Consider the following 25905-nt stretch of genomic DNA (forward strand, 5'->3'; position numbering starts at 1 on the left):
CGACTTGCAAAGTCGCCGACCAACCCATTCGATCTTTTAGGACAGCGGTTTCGATAAATATCTTCTCGTGCCTCGCTACGCGATGAATCTACATCATCCTCGACAGGACTACTAACACATACCAATTCTCTGCCTCTACCGGTTAAATCATCAGGACATCTTCCGCTCGGCGATCTGCTTGCCTTGACACCCAGAAACTGCTCTGCCTCAGAAGCGGAAGCTACATTTTCAATACCACGACCACTCGGACTCTCGTCATCTTCGCCACGGCTAAGGAACTGCAACGAGATCCCATTGGTTGAACAGGCTTCCCATTTGACATTGTCGAGGAAAGAAGCAAACTTGCTCATAGAATTCGTGGATGGATCCCTCAGTGACCTGACCCTTCTAAGCGCGACAAGAGTTCTCGTTATAGGAACATCAACAGAATGCCTTCTGACTTCCCCCATTTGCCCAGCAGTTTCAGACAATCAAAAAGATTTCAGACCAGAATCTCTGTCTGAATCTCGGAGCAAGACTTCAAGCATCAGACACAACAACGCCCATCTGCAATTGCAAAAGGAAAATCACAACAAGGACAGTGAGTGAGTATGAATCAACGGATAGAAACAATTTTTTTTTTTGCCAATATCGGGAGGATAGAACACCAGCTGTTTCCAAACCCACAAAAGGGTTTAACTCTTATTAGCAAAATCTAAAAGTTCAAGTGCCAAACAAAAAGAAAATCACCTAAAGTTGCAAACTTTTTTCTGCCAGTAAGGAGAATTGGCTCAACAAACAACATTGTACCAAAACAGTAATTAGAGGAAATAATGTGAAAATAAGCCCGAAAACACAACACAAGTAAACGTGAAGGAAAGAACAAAGAAAAGCTAATAGATGATGAAATCAAGGGTCGGAATATGAAGCCAGGAAGTTTCCAGATCATGAATCACCTTTATAATTGTCTTCATACGGGGAAAAAAGGAAGAAAAGCTCACCAACTCCAACACTCGAATACAAAAAAGAAATCAAAGACAACAAGAATTTTACTGGAAAAAGAACATGTCAATGGAATCGAGCTCAGCAATGGAAATGTACCTGGTAACAGTATAAGTACGTGAAGAAACAAACAGAAACTAAAACCCTAAAATAACAAAAACAGTCTCAGAGCTCAAAAAGGCAGAAACCCAGAAGAAGCTATGAGCATTTTTTTTATAAGATGGCGGAGAAAATCCAAGAAAGTTGAAGAATTTAATAAACCCTTTGGCTTAAAACGAGCAAATAAGAACAAAGGGAGAGTGTAAGAAACAGACAAACTAGAAATTCCCAAACGTCAAGGTTCGAGATTACCGAGGTTTTTTTTAAACCCAGACGGAGTGGCGTAACGTACGGTGCGCGCAGAACCAACAAAAAACCCTTGAAATCTGAAACCCTAAGGAACATGAAACAGAGCAGGTGAGGAATATGGGGTCTTTCTTCGGTCCCAGAAGAAGAAGAAGAAGAAAGTGAGTGGCGAAATGGTAAATAGCATTGATGGTGTGGGAGAGAGAAGTAATAATAAAGAAGAGGACATTGTTTCTGTGAAGAGAGAGAGAGAGAGAGAGAGAGAGAGAGAGAGGATTATAATTGCATTATTCAGAGACATGTTTTTGTATGAATAGCAGAGATTTTGCAGAGAAAGGTGTCTGACTTCGGACAGAGAGCCTAACCAGTTAGAGAGAGAGAGAGAGAGGAGAGAGAAGAAAGGCTGTGAGTTTTGTGTTTGGTTCATTTAAGATACGTCCGGCGGTTTCAGTTTTTTTTTTTTTACTTTGTATAAAAAAAAATAAAGAAATGCTAACAAAAAAAACTACGAGTGTGGTCCGATTCTCTGCGAAGCTGTTGACCTCTGCAACGCTCCCACGCGCCTTCTTTCGCGCGTGTTGGTCACGCCAATTGGATTACATACATCAATTATCAATAAATATATACGAAAATGTTTGCCAAGATTTTGGCTGCAACATAATAAAGATCAGTGAAATTATACGACCGAGTGTACGGAAAACAATATGGGATATGTAATGAAATTTGCAGAGAATTTTTTTTTTTTTTTATAATCGGGTGATCCCAAACCTAAAGGTCCAGACAAATCCCGACTCACGCGCACGATCCTGCAACACACATGTAGGATGTGAAACATCCGAAGGTGGCAGGGGATGAATCTCCATACTCTGGGTGTTAAACCCACAACTTCGTTTATAGGAAGAAGACTTTCAAACCAACAGAGTTGGGGGATTCCCCAAAATTTGCAGAGAGTTTTTGCTCTCTTTCCTAATTTGTAAAAATATGGGATTGGAAACATACATGAAAATGAACAAATGGGACGAAAATAAATTTATAGAATAGATATATCATAAAATTTGCTAGATATTATGGAAAATTCAAATGATTTCCTCTAATCTTATTGTGAGAAGAACCATCAAATTTCCCTATAAATTCACTCCTAATTCGATGGTTTTGCTTCAAAAAAAATTTTAGAGTGACAATTTTTAAAAAAATGTATATATTATCTTGCAATCTGACATAAACAATTTGTTCGCAACATTCGACGTTTTGAGGGTTTGCAACCTCGTTATTACTTATTAGAGTGTGAGCATTAACGTGAACGGACAACGGTTATTTAGTTTTTCATTTATTTTCAATAAATCATATATATATATATATATATATGTATATATAGATATATATATATATATATATATATATTTGTAGCTTGTATCCATCACATTCTTCTCAAGGAGGATTATTATTATTTTTTCTAGGCAACATCAGCGAACTCTCGTGGTTTATAGAAATGGATCCAAAAAAGAATGATTATTATTAGGATAACTAATAATACGAAAAAAAAACATTAAAAGTTATTAGTTCTATTGAATCTTATACATCAAATTAATAATAATTTTTTGTTACTTTTATATGAAATATTTTAAATAAATAACATAAATTTTGGTGGTATTATGAATTTATATCGGCCTAAAATTATGAAGCTCCATTGCACGACATTTCAATTCATTCGTGGTCGTATTTTATTCTGGATGATCATTTTTGTCCCTTTCAATACAACAGATTTTTTATTTTTTTTAATTATATATTTATTCTGATTTTTAATTAAATGATATTTCTGATTTTTTTTGAATTTTTTTTTTTGCATGTTTTATTAACGAAAAAAATTGCAGACCACAAGTGAGAAAAGTGATTGATATATGATCTATCTAAACTTTATAAATTTGGATGTAATTGGGCCTATTGTATGTGGGCCATAATTATAATTTCGATTTAAAAGAAAGATTTGGGCTCCAAGGCCCAGAAATTTCAGACTAATGTACACGTGTATCTTTTTGTATGCATATATATATATATATATATATATATATATATGTGTGTGTGTATTTTTTTTGTTTTTTATAAACTGTATATATATATGTATTCCAAGTGGATTTCGTCATTTCAATTTTCAACACATCTTTTTGTATGATAAAATCTATTTTGCTAACTTCTTTTATATTAGTGTATTTTCACCTTATATTAGTGCATTTTCGAAAGTTTTTTTTGTATATTTTGACTAAAGTTTCCTTATATTTTATAGTCTGTTTTTTTTTGGGTCATAGACTTTCATATAATTCTTTCCATATAGAGTACCAATGTTATATTTTGTAAATTTCATGCTTCTAAGTTAACAATCTTCTCTTCATAAGGATTTTATATTCGAAAAAGAATTTTCATTAAATATTGTGGATCTCTCCTCTTTTTTTTTTTTTGCTCTATGACCGGAAATTATCTGTTTTTTTTTATAATCCGGAAGTTTACTGGGTATTTGACTCGACTACATCTTCCAGAGAACAGGAGAAGCCCAGATGAATGTCCCTCCCCACGCTTGGGTTTGAATCCAGGATAAGAGTATGCTTTGCCCGGAAATTATCTGTTATTTATGCACTCTCGTCTATAATACCATAACTATAAATATTGGTGGTCTTTAATAATGACAATTATAATGAAATCCTAATCCATATATATATATATATATATATATATATATATATTATAGTGGCGTATAATATCTCAATGTTCATCAATCCACCAAACCGAAACCAACCATACAAGGAATCAAAATCAATTCGATTGATATCGCCATCCTCCATGTGATATATACTCGAGTGGATCACTAGAAAACTTTATCCAGAAAAAAGGAAAGATGATGCATTGTAATCTACGGGGAATCTAGATATATACGAGTAGATCAAATTATATATGTATATATATATATACATGTTTATATTATAACCAGAATTATTGAAGGGATTGGGTTTCGATTGTGAAATAACTATGAAGAAGCATGTGCGAAGTGATTGGCGGAGAATGTAGGTGGAGGGACCATATATATATATATATAGGAGCACCACGTAAATGCATGGACGACCGTCGTTGCCTCGTAGCTTTCGAAATCCGCATACCACCTTATTCAACTAACATGCTTTTGTTCCCTTGTTCTTAAGGGGGTTTTTATTCGTAAATCACACACACACAAATATATATATATATATATATATATATGTATGTATGTATGTATACATGTGCATATGTTGTAAGATGCATCTCCCATGTTATATCACTATTTTAAACAAAGACTTGCACGTTGGGTTTGTCCCTTTTCTTTTTAGTAAAGCTTCCTGCTTTTCTTTTAATTTAGCACTTAGTTTTTAGATTATCAAACGGATGCTATCCAAGATCATTGCATATATATATATATATATTTTCATCACTGCTTACAAAGGCCAATATATATCAAATATATATGACATATATTATATACGTGCTATAATTAATCGAGTCAATTATGTGATCTAAATCAGTTTTCTAGTCTAAATCATATATCTTGGACAAGTATTTATGTTTAATATGTCATTAGATTGTTTCAAATGTTTTATAGAATACCGTCATTTACGATCATTCAATTTTACAGATTAATTCAGATATATTAAATTTTATTTTGACGGGCATAGTTGAGTTAATTATAAAAGATTTGATTAGATGATTTCGTTATAATACTATATGAATATATATTACAAGATTCTCCCCTTTCACGAATCTTGTGAACCGTTGGTATACAAGGTAGCTAACGTATACGATGGACCGATCCGACAGGATTCATGAACATTATTTATATTCTTCGTGGTTTCAAGACCACACAAAGACAATGTATGTTTTTTTTAATGAAATTTCTTACTCTATATTAGGAAACATAGACAAGAAACTTCACATCCTCGTCGACATTTCAGGCAAAGCCAAATCATAGCCAGTTAACACCGTTAGCCAAATCAAACTTTCAAGAATCTCTACAAGATTCCAATAAGTGGTTTATCAAGAATAGAAATAATGTGATATAATTATAAGACTCGGGCTTTCCTCTTTCGATTAATTTATTCTAATTCAAAAAATTTGTTTCGTTGAAGCCGATGTTTTGCTTCGCCATTCCAATGCAAGCTTTCAAGAATCGTTATATGGGTCGTTCGGATTTCTTAAAAAATCAAAATTTTTAGCTTAAAATAAAATACAATAGTAAGAAACTTTCTTAAACCACAAAATAGTTAGTGAAAGTGAAACTATTCATTATTTGAACTGTATGGGGAAACACATGATTAATAATCGAACATTTAACAAGGCATATGTATAGAAGAACACATGAACAAGATAGTCCAATTACATATATATATATATATATATTCAGTCTTTTAATTTTGAAGTGGATAAATAATTCGATGGTTGGTACGTACATCCATTCTATTATATGCTCTTCCATGAGGGCCATATGCAATAAATGTTCATCCATTGATTACAAACACAAAAATGCTAACTACATGCATTAATTTCCTTTTTCAAAAATTGTATTCCAAATGGCCAAAAAAAAAGAGGGAGATTGATTACTATAACTATCCACTGCTTAATTATATATTATTCCAACAAAAAAAGAAATCCATGTACCTCTATATATGCATTATTCCATATGATATGAACTCATAATATCATAATTTACTCACTAGATAAACTATTTAAGGAGAATAAAATCAGATTATATAGAGAAAGAGATAATGTGTCTCGTAACCATGTAAATAAGTTTAAATTTATTCATATAATATATTACTAATAAAATTACATTAATACCTTCTATTTTATTCATCCTCGAATAATACTTAATATTCAGTTTTTTATTTATATGTGGTCTTGTGTTTGATATAGGATAATTCGAACATCAATAATTCTTTTCTTTATCTGAATCACGTACGAATTGCAAATTACATTCGTATTTATTATGTCAATATATATATCATTGATGTGATTTGGCAAATAATGTGTGTGTATATATTAAGGTATTGGATGATGAAAAAGTGCCACGTCATCCGGGGTGGATGCCAATTGACAAAAAATTGTTCGGTCATTGGTGCAAATCTCGCCGAAGTTCACGGACATTATGAAAAAAGGAACCCGGGTAAAGTGGGACCTACTAATTTATTCGTTATATATTATATATGTATATTATATAATTTATATGTATAGATATAATTATCTAAACAGAAAATTATAACGAAGGAAAAAAAAAAGTGTCTGATGTGTCATCGTCTTAAGTGATATTTCAATTTTATATTGTTATTTCATTAATAATTATATATTAATTCATTGAAATTTCAAAAAATCTATAATTTGACATAAAATATATCTAATTTAATATATTATTAAAATAATATGTACATATATAAGATTCTCTTTCATTATAATAAATTTCAATATGTTTTTTTTGGGAGGCATGTGCTTGGGATTTCCCCAAATCTCCGTTGTCATAATCATACTCACATTTTCAATTTTTTTTTAATTAATTTGTCAAAACTTAGTTGAGGTGAAGTTGAAGATTTGTTGGGGATCTCTCCTTCTCCTTGATTGATTCCGGAGATCCGTCCAATTACAAAAAGAAAATGATTTTTTTTTTTTACTTTTACATATGATTTGTGTTGGAAACCACTTATGTTATTGACAAATCCAAACCTTATTATAAAAAAAAGCGTTTATATTAATACATTACTTTTTCTTTTCTTTATATTCTTCGGTTAAACGAATTGCTTTTAACTTGAGTAAAAAGTATTGATAAGTATAGGAGACCGATATATTTTTGTTTCATAAAAAAATTTATTTAGGTTTTGTGTTTATGACAAATTGTAGATTTACCTTATTACATATAAAGCATCCATTTATTTTTCAATCTATATATAATATAAATAATATTTCATGGATCAAATTTTTGTTTAATTCTATATTAAATTTACGCTGTTTAAATTGAATAAATTTGTATGCATGTCCAATCCGTGTGTCACAGGAGGAGATTATTCCATATGAATGTCCAATCCGTGTGTCACATTAGAATAAAATATACAAATATTTTTTTTTATAGATAAAGCATTTTTAGTAACTAATTGTATAATTTTATATATAATATAATAACAATTAGGAGAGATGCTATTGTCAAGAGTTAAAATTGAGATTAACTCCACATTTATTTGGATAATATTGAATGGCAGAATATATATTTTACCATCCTACGTAAAACTTAATTAAATAGAACCAAATAATATATAATCGCATCCAAATTGAATTTAATATAACAATTATATATGTACAGTGTTTAAAAAATAAATAAATCTAATCCAACACGAAACAAATGAAAAAAGAATCAAAATATATTTTAAATAATATTTATTATAAAATAGAACATGCGACCAACCCATATTCGAAATAAAGTTTTAAAACAAAAAATGAACAAAAATAATACAATTGAAATCTAAACGAAACTCGAATTTTAACATATTTTTGTTAAATTGAAGTCTAAGAAATTATTATGACAAAAAAATTAAGTTCTAGAATTCAAAGTAAAATGTTTAAAATTAATTTAGTTATTAAAGGTAGAGATATTTTATTTGGAGTCTAGAAAATAAAATTCAATATTCGGATCAAATTGCTCTAAAATTAAATGAGTAAATACCTGTGTGAAACTAATTATTTTCTGGACCAAAAGAAAATTGATATAATCTTCAAAAAAAAAACTTTAACAATAAAATAATGAAATCTATATATAAATAAATATGAAATAGAATATGTTGTTTAAAATTTCTCTAGAATTTTGTTAAATTTGAAATAAAAAAATCTAAGTAGGATTAAAAAATAAAGATTGAATTGCAGGTTTATTGTCAGTAAAAAGTAGCGTAGCGTAGGTTAGGACATGTGAATAAATAATTACGTTTTTATCCCACCGAGGAAAATAAATTAATTTTTTTTCGTCTTTTTGTCTTATAATTTTGTATTTCCATCTTTGTCCTTTGTGTCGACCGTATCATTTCACAGCGTAGCGTGCTTAACGACCAAAACTACCCAACAACTGAAGAGAATCCCGTAGAATCAGTAAATCACGAAGCATTTTCCCGGACCCACATCTTTTACTTTCTTCCATTTATGTCGCATACTTTTTAAGTTTCTAATTTAACCCTTTTCACATTCCCGCATTACCCCATTAAAATTCTTCGTACACTGCAGATACATTGACTTCTAGTTAGAGAATATCCAACTTAATATCAACAAGAAAATAGGTTCCAAACAAAAACCTAATCAAATCAAACTTTATGAATGATGAATAAATACACATCTATATCATTTTACCACATTGGGTCGGTATTATATGGAAATGGGTATGATTCGATTTTTGGATTTTTTTAAAAAAATAGACACTTCTATATCCAACTCGTGAAAATTTTGATTATATACATAGTAAATTATACAACACAAAATTAGTGGATATAGAGTCTGATTTGTTGTGTTTCAAATGGTTAGAGAAAAAAGGGTCCATTTAGAATCATCATAACTCATATATAAGCCACATTTTTATAATATATATATAAAATAAAAGAAAGAAAATTAAAGCACCGGGACAAAATGATAATGCAGCAAATTTGACAAATCTTTGTATACACAGTAGCCCTTTACATCTTTATATATAACTCGTCTCCCCCCTTCTCATTTCCACTCAAATCTCTTCCCTCCACCTTCACATCTTCTCTTTCTTCTCAAGAACTCTAGAGAGAGAGAGAGAGAGAGAGAGAGAGAGAGAGAGAGAATGAAGGATATGAAACATTGCATGTTCATCGTCTTCTATGTTCTGTCTGTTTCTCTGGTACTGTCTTCTCCGGTTCCAGACCCAGAAACTGTCGTTGAAGAAGTCCACAGGTTTGATATGATCTTCGCTTCTTTCTTCATATTACTACTACCCACATTGTTCTTTATTTTGTTAATAAATTATTAAAAAAAAGTGACTTTACCATTGATCTTGGTTACAATACCTGTCTCTGTTTGTGTTGAATGCTTAATTTATTCCGTTTGCTGTAGAGAATTAACTACCATAGTAAACAAAAAATAAATAAATTAGTTTCCCAATTAATATTTCAAAATAATTCTGACGATTTGCCAAAATGTCTAACGATTGCGATTTCCGTAATTTCCTAATAATTTTCCCTTTTTCCGTTATTTTTGGGAAGTCCTTTTCCGAGAAATTTGTTAAAAAAAATCAATGGGACGTTATTTCCTCGGAGGATAAACAAGTAATTTTCTTTTCTGCCGACAAAAAAAATAAAATAAAATTTCTCGCTAACGGTAAAAATTGTGTACTTGTGGGATGGGACCAATCAAAGACCCTGAACTGAAGTATCTTTGTCTTGTTCCTCTGGGCAGTAAAAATGTAAAAAAAAAAAGTTAATTGGGGTTGGAATCGTGTGCGTGCAGGAGCATCAATGCATCCGTTGCGGCTCGGAGGAAGTTAGGGTACTTATCCTGTGGAACCGGCAATCCCATCGACGACTGCTGGCGATGTGACCCCAACTGGGAGAAAACCCGCCAGCGGTTAGCCGATTGCGCCATCGGGTTCGGCAAAAACGCGATCGGTGGCCGTGACGGCAGAATCTACGTGGTCACGGATTCCGGCAACGACGATCCCGTAAACCCTAAACCCGGAACCTTAAGATACGCAGTGATCCAGGACGAACCTCTGTGGATCATTTTTCAACGCGACATGACGATCCAGCTGAAAGAGGAGCTGATAATGAATTCGTTCAAGACGATAGACGGCCGGGGAGCATCCGTACACATAGCGGGCGGGCCGTGCATCACGGTACAGTACGTGACGAACATTATCATCCACGGGATACACGTACACGACTGTAAGCAGGGGGGGAACGCGATGGTGAGGAGCTCCCCGAGGCATTACGGGTGGAGGACGATATCGGACGGGGACGGGGTCTCGATCTTCGGGGGAAGCCACGTCTGGGTCGACCACTGCTCGTTCTCCAACTGCAACGACGGTTTGGTCGATGCCATCATGGGTTCGACCGCCATTACGATCTCGAACAATTACTTCACTCACCATGACAAGGTCATGTTGCTTGGTCACAGCGACACTTACGCCAGGGTTATTTTCCCGAGGGAGAATTAAGCTATATACATATGTGTATATGTATATATGAAATTTCATGGGTGTGGGTCAAAGGGAAACTTCGATAAAGTGGATAATGTTGTAAACTCGAAGTGAAATAATAGAATAAAATATCATATACATAATGCCGAGGTATAAACAATTTGTGCAATTTTTTTTTGGGGTGTGAATAGTGCAAATAAGGAGGAATGGTGGGGTCTAAATGTAATTTTGGAAACTTACGCAGGTGTCGACATGGGTACTTCCATGTGGTGAACAATGACTACACACATTGGGAGATGTATGCAATTGGTGGAAGCGCAGATCCTACCATCAATAGTCAAGGGAACAGATTTGTGGCCCCAAATATAAGATTTAGCAAAGAGGTACAAAATTTTATAAATTAATAAAAAAACAAATCTCAATTTCTAAATTTGTTTTAATAACGTTATTTCGGGATTATGAAATTCGAATAATTTTAACGTTACAGGTAACGAAACACGAGGATGCACCGGAGAGCGAGTGGAAGAATTGGAATTGGAGATCGGAAGGAGATTTGTTGCTGAACGGTGCGTTTTTTACGCGGTCTGGTGCGGGCGCGTCGTCCAGCTACGCTAGGGCATCGAGCCTCGGGGCTCGGCCTTCGTCCCTGGTCGGAACTATCACCGTCGGTGCGGGTGCACTGAGCTGCCGTAAGGGTGCACATTGCTGATTATGGCCCAAAAAAAGGTGGACACTGCTTAGGGAAAAGAACAAATTAATGGCAGTGGTTAAAGTCATGATTAGTTGGCCATGAAAAAGGTGATTAATTAGAGGCGCCGATTATGGTGATTAGTATAATTTTTATTTTGGTTTTTTCTTTTTCTTTTTTTTTTTTAATTTTTTTCGGGTTTAAATTCCGGTAATTACAACCTCTGTTTGTGCGCTCTTTTGAACCCGTTTGAAGATTTTCTCCTTTTAAGGAAATCTTTAATGGTGTTAATTGAAAGAGAACAAGTGCAGATGTGTTGACGATATATCAATAGAGACTGTATTATGTTTTATATATATATATATTCTCTCTTGGTTCTCTATATTCGAGGCAAGTTACGATCAACTGTCTTTCAAAACAAAATGGAAATTTAAATTAAAAAAATAGTGTTTTAAAATTTACAATGATTGGGTTGATTAAAATCTTTAATGATTTATCGTACAAGTGAAATCTTTGATTTTTGCAAATTTAAATAAAAAATTATAATTTTGTTAAATCATCCAAAAAGTTATATATTTATTTTAATTCTGATAAAAATTAATATTAATTATTATTAGTACATATTTTTGAAATAGGTTGAACTTTATGAATTAACAAATATAAGAATTATTTAAAACGTTTTATTAAGATTGAGTTTTTTGGAGTTAAATTTTTAAATATAATTTTTAAAATATATATTATTGTCGTGGCTTGTGTATTCTTTTGAATTATTCAGAAAATCGAAGGCTAAGAAATCGGATGGACACAAATTTCAAAACAACTATAGTCCAATAAAATAGCGCTGCGTTATTTCTTTTTTGGTAATATTTTTTTCTAAATTGATTCCACTCAAAATTAAATTGATTTTTTCAATTAAAAATGGAAATAATTTACATAATTGGAATGCGCTCCAAAACGAGGCCCTTTTGGTCAAACTTCTGCGGTTCAGTCAAAATATTTTACCAACAAGACAAAGTAATTTTTTTTTTATTTTCTGATTTCCTTTGCCGATGCATTAATTTATGGGTAACAGAAAACTACCCAAATGTAGACAAAGATAGGGGGACCCATTCAGAGCTTTGACTTTGACCTGACATGTAAATTGGATAATAAACTATTATTACTAGAAAAATTAAACTAAATTAAATGGAATTTAAACGGATTTAAACTAATAAATAAACCAAAATTTAAACAAAAAGCCAAATCCAATTGTAAGAAAGAATATCGAAAAGTATGTAAGAAAAAAAATTATTGTGAACATCAAAACTATATGTTCTTGAAAATAAGGAAACACTCATGTCAAAATGGACCTTCTTTTGATGGATTGGTCTCCCTTTCGTTCTGGCTCTCACCGGGAAGACGGGGATGGTGAATATTTCTGTTTTTAGATATTTAATATATTATGAATTACCAAACATATGGTAAGCTTGGTTAAGTGATAAATTGTTTATTATTTAAATATATTATTTAAAAATAAATAGAATTTATGTTTGGGAGAGCGAACTGAGAAAATCGAAATATACCAAAATAATGAGTGTGAACGTATATAAATTTAAATTACTTCGAGAGGAAATATTGATTTATCAACATGAACGTATTTCTAGTTTCACCAAAATATATTTCTAACTAAAAAAGAATCAATGCAAAATGAATACGACAAATAAAAAATAATATAAATCCGACTAGATATAATTTATATATGATCAAAATTTAAATAATGAGTGCGAACGTATATAAATTTAAATGACCACGTAGACTAATCAACTACCAAATAGTTTGCTTGGAAACACTAAGAAGCAAAGAGATTTAAAATATAGAAAATCATATCAATGGTCTGCATCCTAAAATCTTAGGAAAACCATGATTACATCGCATGCGTCAGATATCTTACGTTATATTTTCTTCTAGATTGTTTTTTTTTTTATTTTCCCGAGGGAGAATTAAGCTATATACATATGTGTATATGTATATATGAAATTTCATGGGTGTGGGTCAAAGGGAAACTTCGATAAAGTGGATAATGTTGTAAACTCGAAGTGAAATAATAGAATAAAATATCATATACATACGTGCAGAAAATATAATATATATATATATATATACCTAAGTTATATGAGAGGGCTTATGTCATATTATATGTAGGTAGACACATGCTAAATGGAGTCATCATGTGCTTTTAGATAAATGTTGGAACGTCCATTATAATAAATCAAGATTTTATGCAAATCTTTGAATAGACTAAATGAATGAGCAACTTTTGTTTACACGTGATTGAGGCATTTTATTTTCTGTATAAATTTTTTTATAATTGAAAATGATGGAGATGTCAAAATAAGGACCCAATCCCACGTGGGGGACAAAAGAATGAAGCGTGATAGAAATTGAAACTTGGATATATTACATAAAAAAACCATAGGATATACACACGCAATGCAAAACACATATATAAATTAAAAAATTTCATGACGATTTTTGTTATTTAGATTGTTTTTTCTTCTTCTAAATAAACAGTTGAGTGAGACCGTACTTGCTCTAGTTGCACTTGGGCATTTGAAATTTTAAACAAAGCTATTGATTTCGTTCGTTATAAAAACAAATATATATTGAATCAGCGCAATTTTAATTAATGGTATACCAAATTTCATTTACACTGACGATAACAAGTGAGGGTGATTGATTTTTGTTAATCTTTATTTTTTTTAAAAATTGTAGTCAAGACAAATTATTAATGTATTTCACAACATATATTTTTTTTATAACAAATTTAGCCGCGACAATGCTTTATAGTTATAAGTGAAATTCCAACATTATTATTGATGTAGTAAATATGGCTGCACTAATTTTGCCACGTCATAATAAAACCTTGGAACTAAAGGAAACATTGGTCATGCGGAAAAATCAAACCTAAGAACGGTCCCGTTGCTTTGGTCATACGCCACCAAAGAGAGACCGATTTTTTTTTTCTTGGGTTATTATACTAATTTTCAAAATTGTTTTGAACGAAAAATTGATAGTCCAAATTATTTATACGCATAAATGATTGATACAAACTTGATAATTTCTTGGACCTTATACAAATATAGGGGTGTCAAAATCACCGGGCCGGGCCAGCCCGCCCCGCGCCCGACACAAGCCCGAATATTTACGGGTCGGGCCGGCCCGGCCCGAAAAACCAACGGGCCTAAAATCTTCGGCCCGGAGCCCGGCCCTATGGGCTTTTTTCGGGTTCGGGCCGGGTTTCGGGCTTAAAATTTTTTAAAAAAATTATAAACAAATTAAAATAATAAAAATACAAAAAATTTTAGTACATTTCGTGATAATTAAAAAAATAAAAAATAGATTATAAAGTTATATATTTTGATCTAATATAAATTTAAATTTAAAATTTTTTAATTTTATATGGTAATAAATTTTTAAAAATGATAATTTATTATATTTTTCATTTGGAATAAGTATTTGAAACTAATAGTATTATAATTTTGATTATATCATTTATGAAAATATTATATCCTGAATTATTTAGTATTAAACAAGTTTTTAGTTTTTAGAACTTTCTATTATTATATAATATTTGTATATTTTTTATATATGTATATACATTATAAAATATATATATATATATATATATATATATATATATATAAAAGATTGAATAAATGTATATATATGATCAAATATGTGTGAAATATATATATGTATATCTATATTTACCTATATACATATATATTTATACATATAATTTATTTTTTTAATCGGGCCTACGGGCCGGGCCGGGCCGACCCGGCCCGGCCCGAAAAACGAACGGGCCTTGATTTGTAAAGCACAAGTCCGCAAATTTTACGGGCGGGTTCGGGCCGGGTATCGGGCCTCGGGCTATTTTGACACCCCTATACAAATATTTTCAATAATCATCCTCTTAATTATGATTTTTATGATCAAATATACTAGTCATTATCATATAAAATCTCCGAATAAATTTTTATTTCATGTTAACTATTAGCTTATACAGTGAGATATACAGCAAACAAATTTTTTGGTTAAATAATATTTTATCTTCTCTTAAATTTAAAAGAAAATATAAGAAAATCTCAAACTTCCGTGAAGATAATAAACTGTTGAATTCTATATATTTTTTCAAAAGCTTGGTTCTATATATCCAATCGTCATTTTATTTTAAAGATTCAGATATTTTCCTTTAATCGTTTCGTTCGAAGAAGATGGAAAATATCGAAAAATAAAAGTTAACGGCAATATACGATATATATACACATATAATGCCTAAACGATGATGGAAAATTACATGAGGGATGCCCTCAGTAGATGGCGCCGAGGATCATGGGCTTTGTCCCTTTATAGCGATGTTTGTCCAACCAAATATCAAGAAAATAATTTTAGATAAGGCTGTGTGCAATAAGGCTCTTTTCTTTAAAGTTTTGATACAACATTGAACCTACCAATTTAAATTTTTTTTTATAGGAAACGTAACAATCATGGTCCTTGGAATCGAAATTAATATAGAATTTTTGTAATATTTATTCAAAATCCAAAATATCTTCCCACAAATCAGTTAGATATATATGTTATAGTCAAAATACGAGATCCCATTGGAAATATTATCATAGAGAACAACAAATCATTGGACCGTCGTCATGCATGTTGGTTGTCCTAATTAATAACGAATCTTGAACAAAAAAAATTCAAACTATGAATACAAGACACTGCCTTCTATTCTACCATAAATGAAAGTTGTAAAATGTTTCGGTCCGGTTTTGAAAAATGGGCTCAGATCATAAGTTCAGATTTCATGGGCTTTATCCTGTTAAAAGAAAAGCCCAATACTTGCTTTATCCTGTTTTATTGAAGCCCACATTTTATGATGAAAATATTAAGGTTTTTCGTACGTGGAATGATGTTAATCAATTGAATTTGGACACGTGTTAATCAAATAGTATTTGTTCCATTGCGAATTCAGGAAAAAAAATTCTCATATTTCAAATGAAGTTTCGTTTTGGTTCGGAATTCATTTTTTTTTTCGATTTAAAAAAATTGTATGGTAGTTCACAAAAATGTTAATGAAAACCAAAATAGAATTTGGTTCGGTTAGATTTTTTCGGCCCAATTTTAATTTACCAACCAAAATCCGAAACCGAAATTGCAAAGGAATCACATTTTTTTTTTTATTTCATCCATCCATAATTTTCATGAAACAGACTTTCATCACATCAAACTAAAGAAAACAGAAAAAGAAAAACATCATGAAACAAAATAAAAGAAAAAAAAAACTATCTTTTGTCTGAAATCATGTTTTGGGTGTCTGGTATTAATTATTCTTTTTAGGGTTTTTTTGTTATATATTTTTAAAGTTCATCCTTAGGAGTGTGACCAGAAGGGTTAGTGGCCGAGTTCTTGGTAGGGTAAGAAGCTTCCATGGCGATACCACACAGTCCTTCTTTCTTCTGAATCCCACGTTGCATCCTTATGTAACCTTTCTCCCCCCAATCTTCCCCCCACGAATTCTTCACTATCCAATACCTCGTTCCGTCGAGCGTCGTTCCGTACCCTACCACCGCTACCCCGTGGTTCAGTTCCGTCCCGCATTCTCCCGTAAATACGCCCTGTACATAAGCGCGTTAAATGACGTCATTCCGTCGAGAAAAAATCGAACCCTAGACCGGTTAATATGGTCTTAGACGAGTAACATATCAATATATACGAAGAAGATTTGAGAAGATTACGTAATATTTACATCGTTTGTTTTGAATAATGAGAAATTTTCTCTGTTAGTACCGTTCAGATGAAAAGGTTGTTTTTGTTGTACCTCGGAGTAGAACTGGAAGTCTGAACTTCCGGCATCAATGGCGACAGAGACGGGTTGGTGAGCAACGGCCTTCATGAGAGCGTCCTCGTTGTTTTTAGGCACGTCTTCGTGTCCATCGATCGAAACAGCAGGAGCATTTTCCTGAACACGTGCGTAAAAGCAATATATATATATATAAGCCATTCATTCATCCCTTTTTTCGGATGGCGGCAAAGGGTTTCGAATGAATCACGGGTTTTTCTGGAAACCTTGATTTTGTTGCAAGTTTCGTCGGAAGCCTCGTAAGGGTACTCGGCCTCGGTAGTGATTCCGCCTTTCTCCTTGATGAAAGCGAAGGCGAGATCCATCAAACCTCCATTGCAGCCTTGGTTCTCTGTCGTGTCACAGTCCACCAGCTCCTGTTCGGACAGAGAAACAAGATCCTTTGTCTTGATTTGGTTTATCCCTTCAACGGCCACAACCGTCGAAAACGCCCAACAGCTTCCTATAACACACACACAAAAAAAAAATCCATCAAACCATCCAAATCAATCAATTCAGAAAACCCTAAAACTATATTTAGGGTTTTTAACCTAGACAGTGATATATCTCTATAGATCAAGTACACCATATATATATATATATATATATATATATATATATATACACTTACCGCATTGGCCTTGGTTTTTGACAGGAGTGACAGCTCCTTTCTTTCTCCAATCTATAGATGTCGGGACCCGAGAAACGTCGGCGTACATGAAGTTACCCGAGCCGCGTTTCTCGCCTTGGAGCATCCTATGATGCTTGACGTTGGAACCGGCGTACGTTCTCCTGAATTCCTCGCTCGTCATGTCTCCAAACATGTTGAGCTTGAGCTTGTACGGCCTGTCCTGCTTGTTCGTCTCGTGGACATGTCTTACGTTGTGTTTGAACACGTTGAACCTCTTTTGCTTCTCATCTAAGCTCCTACTCACAGTGTGGTGGCTCCTCCATTTCTCGTACAGTTCCCATAACCTCTCCTCCGTCTCTAGATCCTTCTCGTCGAAATCGAAACCCTTTGCCGTTTCTTGGATCAGAAGCAAGATTAGGGCAAGAACAGCGAATTTCTTCATCATCATGTTCTTGATTGAAAAGGTTCTTGCTTTGATGTTTGTTGTTGTGAGAGGTGGGAGTGGAGAGGAAGAAGGGCTTTGCTTTATATAGAGAATTCATGTAATGAAAGATGATGGAATTCATGAAGAAAGTTCATAAAAGAGGATTAGAGATTTCTTGTGGGTTTCAACAATATTTCATAATTGAGGATAGCTGATGACGAAATGTGGGTATAATGGAGATATAATAAAGTAGGGATGGGCCAATTTTTTATATATATAAAAAATCAAACCGATTCTCGTTTTGGTATAATCTTATCAATCTAAAATCAAACGGAATGTGGAATAAATGAAACTAAAACTTATTTTAACTAAATAATTCTCTCCTAAATTTTCTAGTTATGAAATGAAATTTACGTTTAACAAAAAAAACTTATTTTAATTAAATCATTAATTAACACGTAGCTTGTACGCAACCAATCAATATATTTCTAAACGTATAATGATGGATCCCAAGTCCAAAAGAGTTGTACCGTGAAGATTTCGGTTTCACATACCATTATTGGTTTGGTTTGGTTAGTGTTGATCCGGTTTTGCCTCCGGTTATGAGATGGTTTCCTTATTGGTTTAGAGTTGATTTGATATCGGTTCACCTCGATTGAAATCGGTTTGGTTTAGATACATATCCCTTTATTGAATTTAAATGATTGGAATTGATATATAATTGTAATAAATTATAGATACTATATGTTCCATCGGTGGTTATGCTGAATCGTGATTCATGTGACATGCTTATACAAAGTCCTTTTTTTGGTAAAAGGTAAAATTATTTTTATAAATATTCTGGATATTTAATTTATTTTGGAAGATACATCTTTTTGGCAAGAAACATAAAACGGAACATAGAAAGGAATTTGTGTCGTGACAGACAGTTTCAAGCTTTTGAAATTTTGTTTTTATAAGAAATTAAATATAAAAAAGATATAATTTTATATGATTTTTTATATAGATTATCATTACGATTAAGATAAAAGATTTATACGAATTTATACTATACCTGAATAATATAAAAATACAAGACTTCAGAATTTTTTCGTATAATTTAACTTTATACAGATGAAAGTTATAAAACAAAAAAATAAATGTTCTTTTTATTGTATATTTATAATATTTGTTTTCTTTCGTTTTGTTTAGAGTAAAAACAGTAGATTTGCATTTACAAAATTATTATTTGAAATTAATTTTCAAGAAATTCTTATCACCAAAATATAAATTTTGATATCAAACCCGAAAGTCTAATTCGATATTATTTGTATTTATAGTATATAAGAAGTTTTATGTTTTTGAAGTATAATTGGGTAATTTTTCTAATATCAGATCCGAATATAAATTTCTTTTTTTTTCACAAGTTATTTCTTTTACAATTTATATGATACTTTAACAGATTGTCGGAAAAGAGACACGTTAAATAAATTAAATAAATGAAAAAGGCAAAACAAAAACAAAAAAGTTAAAAAGAAAGAGGATAATAAGGCCGAGGGATACACGAACAACACGCAATATATTTCCCATCAAAAAGATTTTCAGTTGCTTCTGCCGCTGCCGAAAGACAAAACGGATCAAAAATGCTTATAAAATATTATATATATATATATATATATATATTAATGAGACCTTGAAACCTGTGAGCTATGATTGGCGGTTATTTGCTTTGCTCTTTTTCATATATATATATATTTTTCCAAATTGGACAAAATTATTATTCGTAAGCATCTAAACATTTTTACAAAGATATTCAAAGGCTTAAATTGTACAAAATCGAATTTTTAAATGCCGATTCTAAAACCAGAGGATTTGTGTACGGATACAAAATCAGATGATAGTTCTTTTGCTTTAATATCTAAAATCTGAAACCCAAAAAAAAAAAAGAAACCCATCATGGGAAAGATTTTCAAATCCGTAAAGAAAGAGACATTTCAACATATATGTTTACATCGTCGGTTCAAAGCAGTAATAAGTATTTTTAATGTTTAGTTACAAAAAATTTCATGTTTAGAAACGAAATTATTAAGCTCTTTATGTGATATATCTAATTTATTTGAGGGTTTAGATTATGAATGGTGATAATTTTTGTTTCGAGTTTTTGGTTTTAGATTTGAGCTTTTGGTTTTTATAATATTTATAAATCCAAAAAATAGAGTTTTTGATTTTTAATTGATTTTTTTCACTAAAATAACTTTAATTTTTTTTTTGATAAAAAATAAATTTATAAAATCTTAATTCTCATTTTTTTATAAAAAAATTCTAAAAACGTCGTCCATTCAGCCACTTAATCTTATATAATACCCCAATTGAAACCGTAATTATTTTAAAATATTTTAAAGTGGGCTTTCATGGGTGTCCAGCCCAAACATGAAAGAGACGCATAGAGAGAGACAAAGTCAAATGGCTCATCATTGAAAGTGGGCCGTAATCGAAGCCCATTTTCAAATATTCATAAAGTGGGCCCTCTCTCCTTTCTACTTGGGTATCATTCAATTTCTCATCACCGACACTTAAATCTCTCTCTCTCTATATATATCATATATATATATATATATATATATTAATATGACCCCATAATGATTTCACAGTTTAAATATTTTTTCCCTTACCTACTATCAGAAATTTTCTTCCTACTTGTTTAACGATTTTCCCAGCTACAACTATGCATTTCATAGATTTTTTTGGTGAATATGAAATTGACATTTCATTAAAAAATTGACTCTCTCTCTCTCTCTCTATATATATATTATATATATTGAAGAGATGATGTGAACTATGTGTCATGATGATGATGATGATTCATTCATACTAACTCTACCCAAATAAACAGTATTGGATACGATTGGCCTTTTAATTAGTATGTTGATTATATATATATATATATATTATATTACATACTAATGAAAATATGATCAATGATTTTTAAGTGAACATAGGTAGTACAAGAAGGGAATCCATTATTGGGGAGCACGTGCAAAGCACGTGAGCCATGCTTTTACTTCCTTTTTGTCGACATGTTCTTATACAGCTTGGCTGCGTTGTGAAGAGAATTAACCAACTTTGGAAATTTAGAAATGATGAATTCGCTCTTTACACTTTTTATTCAGAGTGAAAATGCATATTCCGACAACTTCATGCGTACTTAATTCAAAATTAAAATCACTAAATTCTTTGTTTTGTTTCCCTAATCCATCGTAGTCAGCTCTCTGATTACACTTCATCCGTTAAAATTCGTACCCCTAATTAAATATTTAATTGAATATATAATAATATTATTATTAGTAACCACTTCCCAACACAGCGACACCACCACCAAGTGTAAGATTCCATTCATCTTCCTCCTCCAGCTTCAAATTTCCACGCACAACACAGATCCAGTCCCCCACCTTCTCTTGTCCTCTTTCTCTTCTCCTTCATCTCTTGAAAGCCTCAATCTTTCATCGGAACAATCGAAATCCGTAACTGTTTCGTCCTAATTCATTGTTTCCTTTCTTTGATTTCGCCGAGTTTCGATCTTTGGATATGGAGACCGGAGGTTTTGGGGGTTGACTGGGTTGACTCGGGTTTGGACGAGTCATGAGATGGGTGCTTCTCTGGTTTAGCTCTTGATTTTTTTCCGGGTTTCAAGAGTTTGATACTGAATTTCGAAGATTAGGGGTAATTGTAAAAAATGTCATTGAAGCATAGAGGATTAGAGGTGTCGGCTTCGAAGAGTGTTGTGTCCAAGAGATGGACTTTCTTGCTTTGCATCGGATGTTTCTGCGCCGGAATTCTCTTCTCGGACAGGTTTTACAATGATTCTCTGTAATTAATTTTCAAGTTTCTGCTACGTTCTTGTCCTGAACCGGTGGAGTCCGATTTGGCTGCCATTTCTCTGTTTACGAGTTTTTACGGGAAAATTCAAAACTTTATACATGGATAAAGAAAAAGGAAAACCTGTTTGGGCACTGTCGGTGGAGATCCTATTGCATCGTTTCGATCAGTGGCATAAATTCTTTAGGGGTTTGGATAAAAGTTTAGTTTTTTAAGACACCCAAGATCTGAATCTCCAAATTTCCCGAGAAAGTTGGGAATTTTCTCGAGGGTCTTCTGCTTTTCCGAGAAACTCTGGTGACGTTTTCTCAGAGGGTCTTCTACTTTGTTTATATGCTTTCCATTGGCAAAGTTCCTTTTTTCTTTTCTGAAAACGAATTTGAATGCATAGCTGAGAATGTTGAGATACTATGGAATTAACCTGAAGATCAAATCAATTAGAACGCACCAATTTGACATTTTTGGGTATGAATTTCTGGAAACATGCATTTGGCACCCTAATGGAATATGATTTGATTTAGAATGTGGCCTGAGCCTGAAGCCAGAAGTGTGCCAAGGGGCATTGGAGCCTCGGATGAACAGTTGCAGTTAGTAACCGAAGACCGTGATTCATTACGAGTAAGCCCTCTGATTTATGAATGCAAATGTTCAAACTCTGAATCTGATTGTTGTTTCATATGCTCTGATTAAAAATATATTTTCGATTTCCAGAAGGAAGCAAGGCATGAATCCAAGGATGTTTTCCATGAAGTCTCCAAGACTCATGATGCTATTCAGTAAGTGATAAAAAAAATCATATATTATCCATGGATCCTTGCCTAAATTGCCGTAAATCTTGCGGGTTTTTTCTAATCACGGTTCATTCCTAAACTGTTTCATCGGATGGCATTATTCAGAACGCTCGACAAGACGATTTCCAATTTGGAGATGGAACTGGCTGCTGCCAAGGCTGTCCAAGAATCTATCATGAATGGTTCCCCTGTTTCCGAAGAGTTTAAGTTAACTGAAGCTGTTACCAAAAGAAAATATTTGATGGTTGTCGGTATTAATACCGCTTTTAGTAGCAGAAAGCGTAGAGATTCAGTCCGGGCGACCTGGATGCCTCGAGGTATGTGGGCTCGAGAGTAATATCACCCTTTGCACTATATTTTCGTTCAGTCACTCGTCTGTCTATATATAACCCCGGGGCTTTAACACACTTCTTCCGAGCTTTGTGTCTACTTCAGGTGATCAAAGAAAGAAGCTCGAGGAAGAGAAAGGAATCGTGATGCGTTTTGTCATAGGCCATAGGTGAGAAAGAGGCTTCGGATATCATTATTTTTCGACTCGTAGTGTCTTTTACAATTACCACCAGTTTCAGATTGCTTCACTTGTACTGTCTCTGTCTTTTTCTTGATTGGATGTTTTTTTTCTTTGCACAGTGCCACTTCGGGTGGGATTCTTGATAGGGCAATTGAAGCGGAGGACAGGAAACATGGCGATTTCTTGAGGCTGGTAAGACAGTTCCCGATCATGATTCTCTCGGGGATTTTCTCGCTTCTCTGGTTTCATTCAGATAAGTTACATTACTACGAAAATCGTCAGAGTGGAACTTTTTCTGTGTTTGTTTGTCCTGAAATCTCAACAACACTTGAGCAGGACCATGTTGAGGGTTATCTTGAACTGTCAGCCAAAACAAAAGCTTATTTTACCACGGCTTTTGCGTTGTGGGATGCAGAATTTTACGTTAAAGTCGACGATGACGTTCATGTAAATATAGGTAAAGAAACCCTCTTCGATTTCTTATTTTTATCAGATTGTTCTTTCTGTTGTCCCTGCTTTCAGGATTTTACAGTATACTATAGCTAAAATTCCATCTTGCTTTTCTTTCATTCTCTGTGACGTATGTACAGCGACGCTTGGAGCAACATTAGCCACTCACCGAATGAAGCCTCGGGTTTACATCGGTTGCATGAAATCGGGTCCAGTTCTTGCGCAGAAGTAAGCTTTCGAAACTCTCCTTTCCTGGTTCTGTAATAAAATCTCTGGTCAACTGCCATTCTTGGGTGTATTCGAAAAAAGTTGTCATCTTTCTTCTCGGCTTCTTAAAAACTTGTCTGGTATTCGAACAGGGGAGTAAGATACCACGAACCCGAGTTCTGGAAATTCGGGGAGGAGGGAAACAAGTACTTCCGCCATGCCACGGGCCAGCTCTACGCCATTTCCCGGGACTTAGCCTCTTACATATCGATAAACCAGTGAGTTCACAAACACTATTTGGCACTGTGTTTCGTTTCTTGTGTCGAAAATCTCGAGTTATAAAACCGTTATGGAATAGGCATGTGCTTCACAAGTACGCAAACGAGGACGTCTCGTTAGGAGCGTGGTTTATCGGATTGGACGTGGAGCACATAGACGACCGCAGGCTATGTTGCGGTACTACAGGTAAACTTTCTCTCTCACACAAGAAAGAAAGAAACTTTTTTTTTCCCGAGAAAATCCGATGATGTGGGAAAGGGGAAATGACATACAGATTGCGAGTGGAAGGCTCAAGCGGGGAATATGTGCGTCGCCTCATTCGACTGGAGCTGCAGCGGAATCTGCAGATCCGCTGATAGGATGAAAGATGTTCACAGAAGATGCGGTGAAGGCCATAATGCTCTTTGGTCTTCGTCTTTCTGATGAAAACCCTCGTCGTATATATATATACGCAATATACATCCCGACAACAATACATATATATATATATATATGTGTGTGTGTGTATATCTCTTTCATGGAGATGAGAAGAGTTTTTTTTTTGGTAGAGATGGTGTATTATTCTTTCATTGCTTTTGTGGAGTTGGGGCAAATGAAAATGCAGATTTTAGCTGCAAAGTGACGACGACTCCATTAACGCACTTTCAAGTGTGATTTTGTGCTTCGAATTCTCGGTTTTAGGGTTTTTTAATTTTTGTTTGTTCTTCTGCAAACTTTTTATATGTATGGTTATTGACTCACCATATGCTGGAGTATGATCTCTTTATTTTGAAACCTTTGAATTTCGGTTCCGATTTTGAAAACCAGGTGAAATGGAGTATCGTATAAATTTATTTTAATAGAATTTTTATATAAAAGAATCGAACGGGTATAACTTTTTCTAAAATTTAATTATTCGAGTTCCATCTAAATATAAATTCAATATTGAATGATGAAAAAATATAGAATCGAATGGTGTAATATCCACAAACCAAAATAAATCAAAACTAAAAGCAACACAATCTTAATATTACCAAAACCTTAAAATATGTAATCCTAATGCCAACGGGTGACATAAGTATGACATCGCCCTGTGTAATCAGTCACTGTAATGAAATGGCTTCATGTTTTTTTTTTTCAGAAAAAAATTTCAAAAGAAAGGATTTGAAAACATACAAACGGGGAAAAAAAAAATTGGATGTAACGTAATATGATTAAATATAAAATGTTGAAAAGGATAATGCCATGAAGATGAAGCCAAATGTCCGAATCCCTCGCAAACCCCAACAACCGCACCTCTCTCTCTCTCTCTCTATCCTTCATCGTCTTCTTCCCACCACCACTCCCATATTTTGCGTTTTACCATTTGTTTTTTTTTTAATTTCCTCTAGAAAAAATATAGCCAATGGTGTCGTTCATCATTTCAAAGGTATTATATTATTTTAGGTTGTCTCTTACAAAAAATATATAATATAGGCGTTAAATCTAATATTATAATATAGATGCTGTATGCAGAATTTCAATTTAATTTTGTCTAATCAAACATTGACAAGAATTCTTATTGCACGCGGTTTCTAAAGATCAATCATTAAAGGGGGAAAAAAGTTGAACCCTTTTGTGTCCGATAGCATTTTATTAATCTTCCTCGTGCTGTGTAAATAATATATATATATATATATATATATATCTA

General features: G+C 33.0%; 4 protein-coding genes across 4 annotated transcripts in view; 2 read left to right on the forward strand and 2 right to left on the reverse strand.

Annotated features, from left to right (window-relative positions):
- LOC104811607 (protein STICHEL-like 2) overlaps nucleotides 1-1720 on the reverse strand; it is a 4628-nt gene extending 2908 nt beyond the window's left edge. Inside the window, exons 1-2 of the mRNA XM_010538351.1 lie at nucleotides 1333-1720; nucleotides 1-546 (exon numbers count right to left, since the gene is read on the reverse strand). Of these exons, the coding sequence (XP_010536653.1) occupies nucleotides 1-449 (449 nt within the window). The 5' untranslated portion in view covers nucleotides 450-546; nucleotides 1333-1720. The remainder of the gene's footprint in view (nucleotides 547-1332) is intronic.
- A 7401-nt stretch (nucleotides 1721-9121) lies between these two features.
- Nucleotides 9122-11592, forward strand: LOC104811609 (probable pectate lyase 18). Its single transcript, XM_010538358.1, is given in 4 exon segments — nucleotides 9122-9282; nucleotides 9835-10516; nucleotides 10714-10905; nucleotides 11010-11592. Coding segments are annotated over 4 exon segments (1206 nt in total). The 5' UTR covers nucleotides 9122-9172; the 3' UTR covers nucleotides 11232-11592.
- A 4816-nt stretch (nucleotides 11593-16408) lies between these two features.
- LOC104811610 (KDEL-tailed cysteine endopeptidase CEP1) lies at nucleotides 16409-18228 on the reverse strand. Its single transcript, XM_010538359.2, has 4 exons — nucleotides 17720-18228; nucleotides 17316-17551; nucleotides 17068-17208; nucleotides 16409-16864 (listed from the first exon to the last, which is right to left on the reverse strand). The coding sequence occupies exons 1-4, from the start codon at nucleotides 18165-18167 to the stop codon at nucleotides 16607-16609; spliced, it is 1083 nt and encodes a 360-aa protein (XP_010536661.1). The 5' UTR covers nucleotides 18168-18228; the 3' UTR covers nucleotides 16409-16606.
- Nucleotides 18229-21482: 3254 nt separating this feature from the next.
- Nucleotides 21483-24979, forward strand: LOC104811611 (probable beta-1,3-galactosyltransferase 4). The gene is made up of 11 exons (XM_010538361.2): nucleotides 21483-21971; nucleotides 22520-22616; nucleotides 22710-22774; nucleotides 22895-23106; nucleotides 23225-23288; nucleotides 23420-23492; nucleotides 23637-23757; nucleotides 23891-23978; nucleotides 24110-24235; nucleotides 24316-24422; nucleotides 24511-24979. Exons 1-11 carry the CDS (start codon nucleotides 21856-21858, stop codon nucleotides 24657-24659), a joined length of 1218 nt encoding a protein of 405 aa, XP_010536663.1. The 5' UTR covers nucleotides 21483-21855; the 3' UTR covers nucleotides 24660-24979.
- The last annotated feature ends 926 nt before the right edge of the window (nucleotides 24980-25905 follow it).

Source organism: Tarenaya hassleriana, unplaced genomic scaffold (genome assembly GCF_000463585.1).
Source record: "Tarenaya hassleriana unplaced genomic scaffold, ASM46358v1 Cleome2, whole genome shotgun sequence".
Lineage (NCBI taxonomy): Eukaryota > Viridiplantae > Streptophyta > Magnoliopsida > Brassicales > Cleomaceae > Tarenaya > Tarenaya hassleriana.

What these genes read in the sequence shown, in the direction of transcription:
- LOC104811610 (XM_010538359.2), bottom strand. Translation starts at nt 18,167, where the DNA reads ATGATGATGAAGAAATTCGCTGTTCTTGCCCTAATCTTGCTTCTGATC. An exon ending in AAACTTGCAACAAAATCAAG is followed by an intron (nt 17,209 to 17,315) that starts GTTTCCAGAAAA and finishes GCACGTGTTCAG; the next exon opens with GAAAATGCTCCTGCTGTTTC. An exon ending in ACTTCCAGTTCTACTCCGAG is followed by an intron (nt 16,865 to 17,067) that starts GTACAACAAAAA and finishes GCTTATGTACAG; the next exon opens with GGCGTATTTACGGGAGAATG.
- LOC104811611 (XM_010538361.2), top strand. Translation starts at nt 21,856, where the DNA reads ATGTCATTGAAGCATAGAGGATTAGAGGTGTCGGCTTCGAAGAGTGTT. An exon ending in TGACGTTCATGTAAATATAG is followed by an intron (nt 23,758 to 23,890) that starts GTAAAGAAACCC and finishes ACGTATGTACAG; the next exon opens with CGACGCTTGGAGCAACATTA. An exon ending in GGTCCAGTTCTTGCGCAGAA is followed by an intron (nt 23,979 to 24,109) that starts GTAAGCTTTCGA and finishes GTATTCGAACAG; the next exon opens with GGGAGTAAGATACCACGAAC.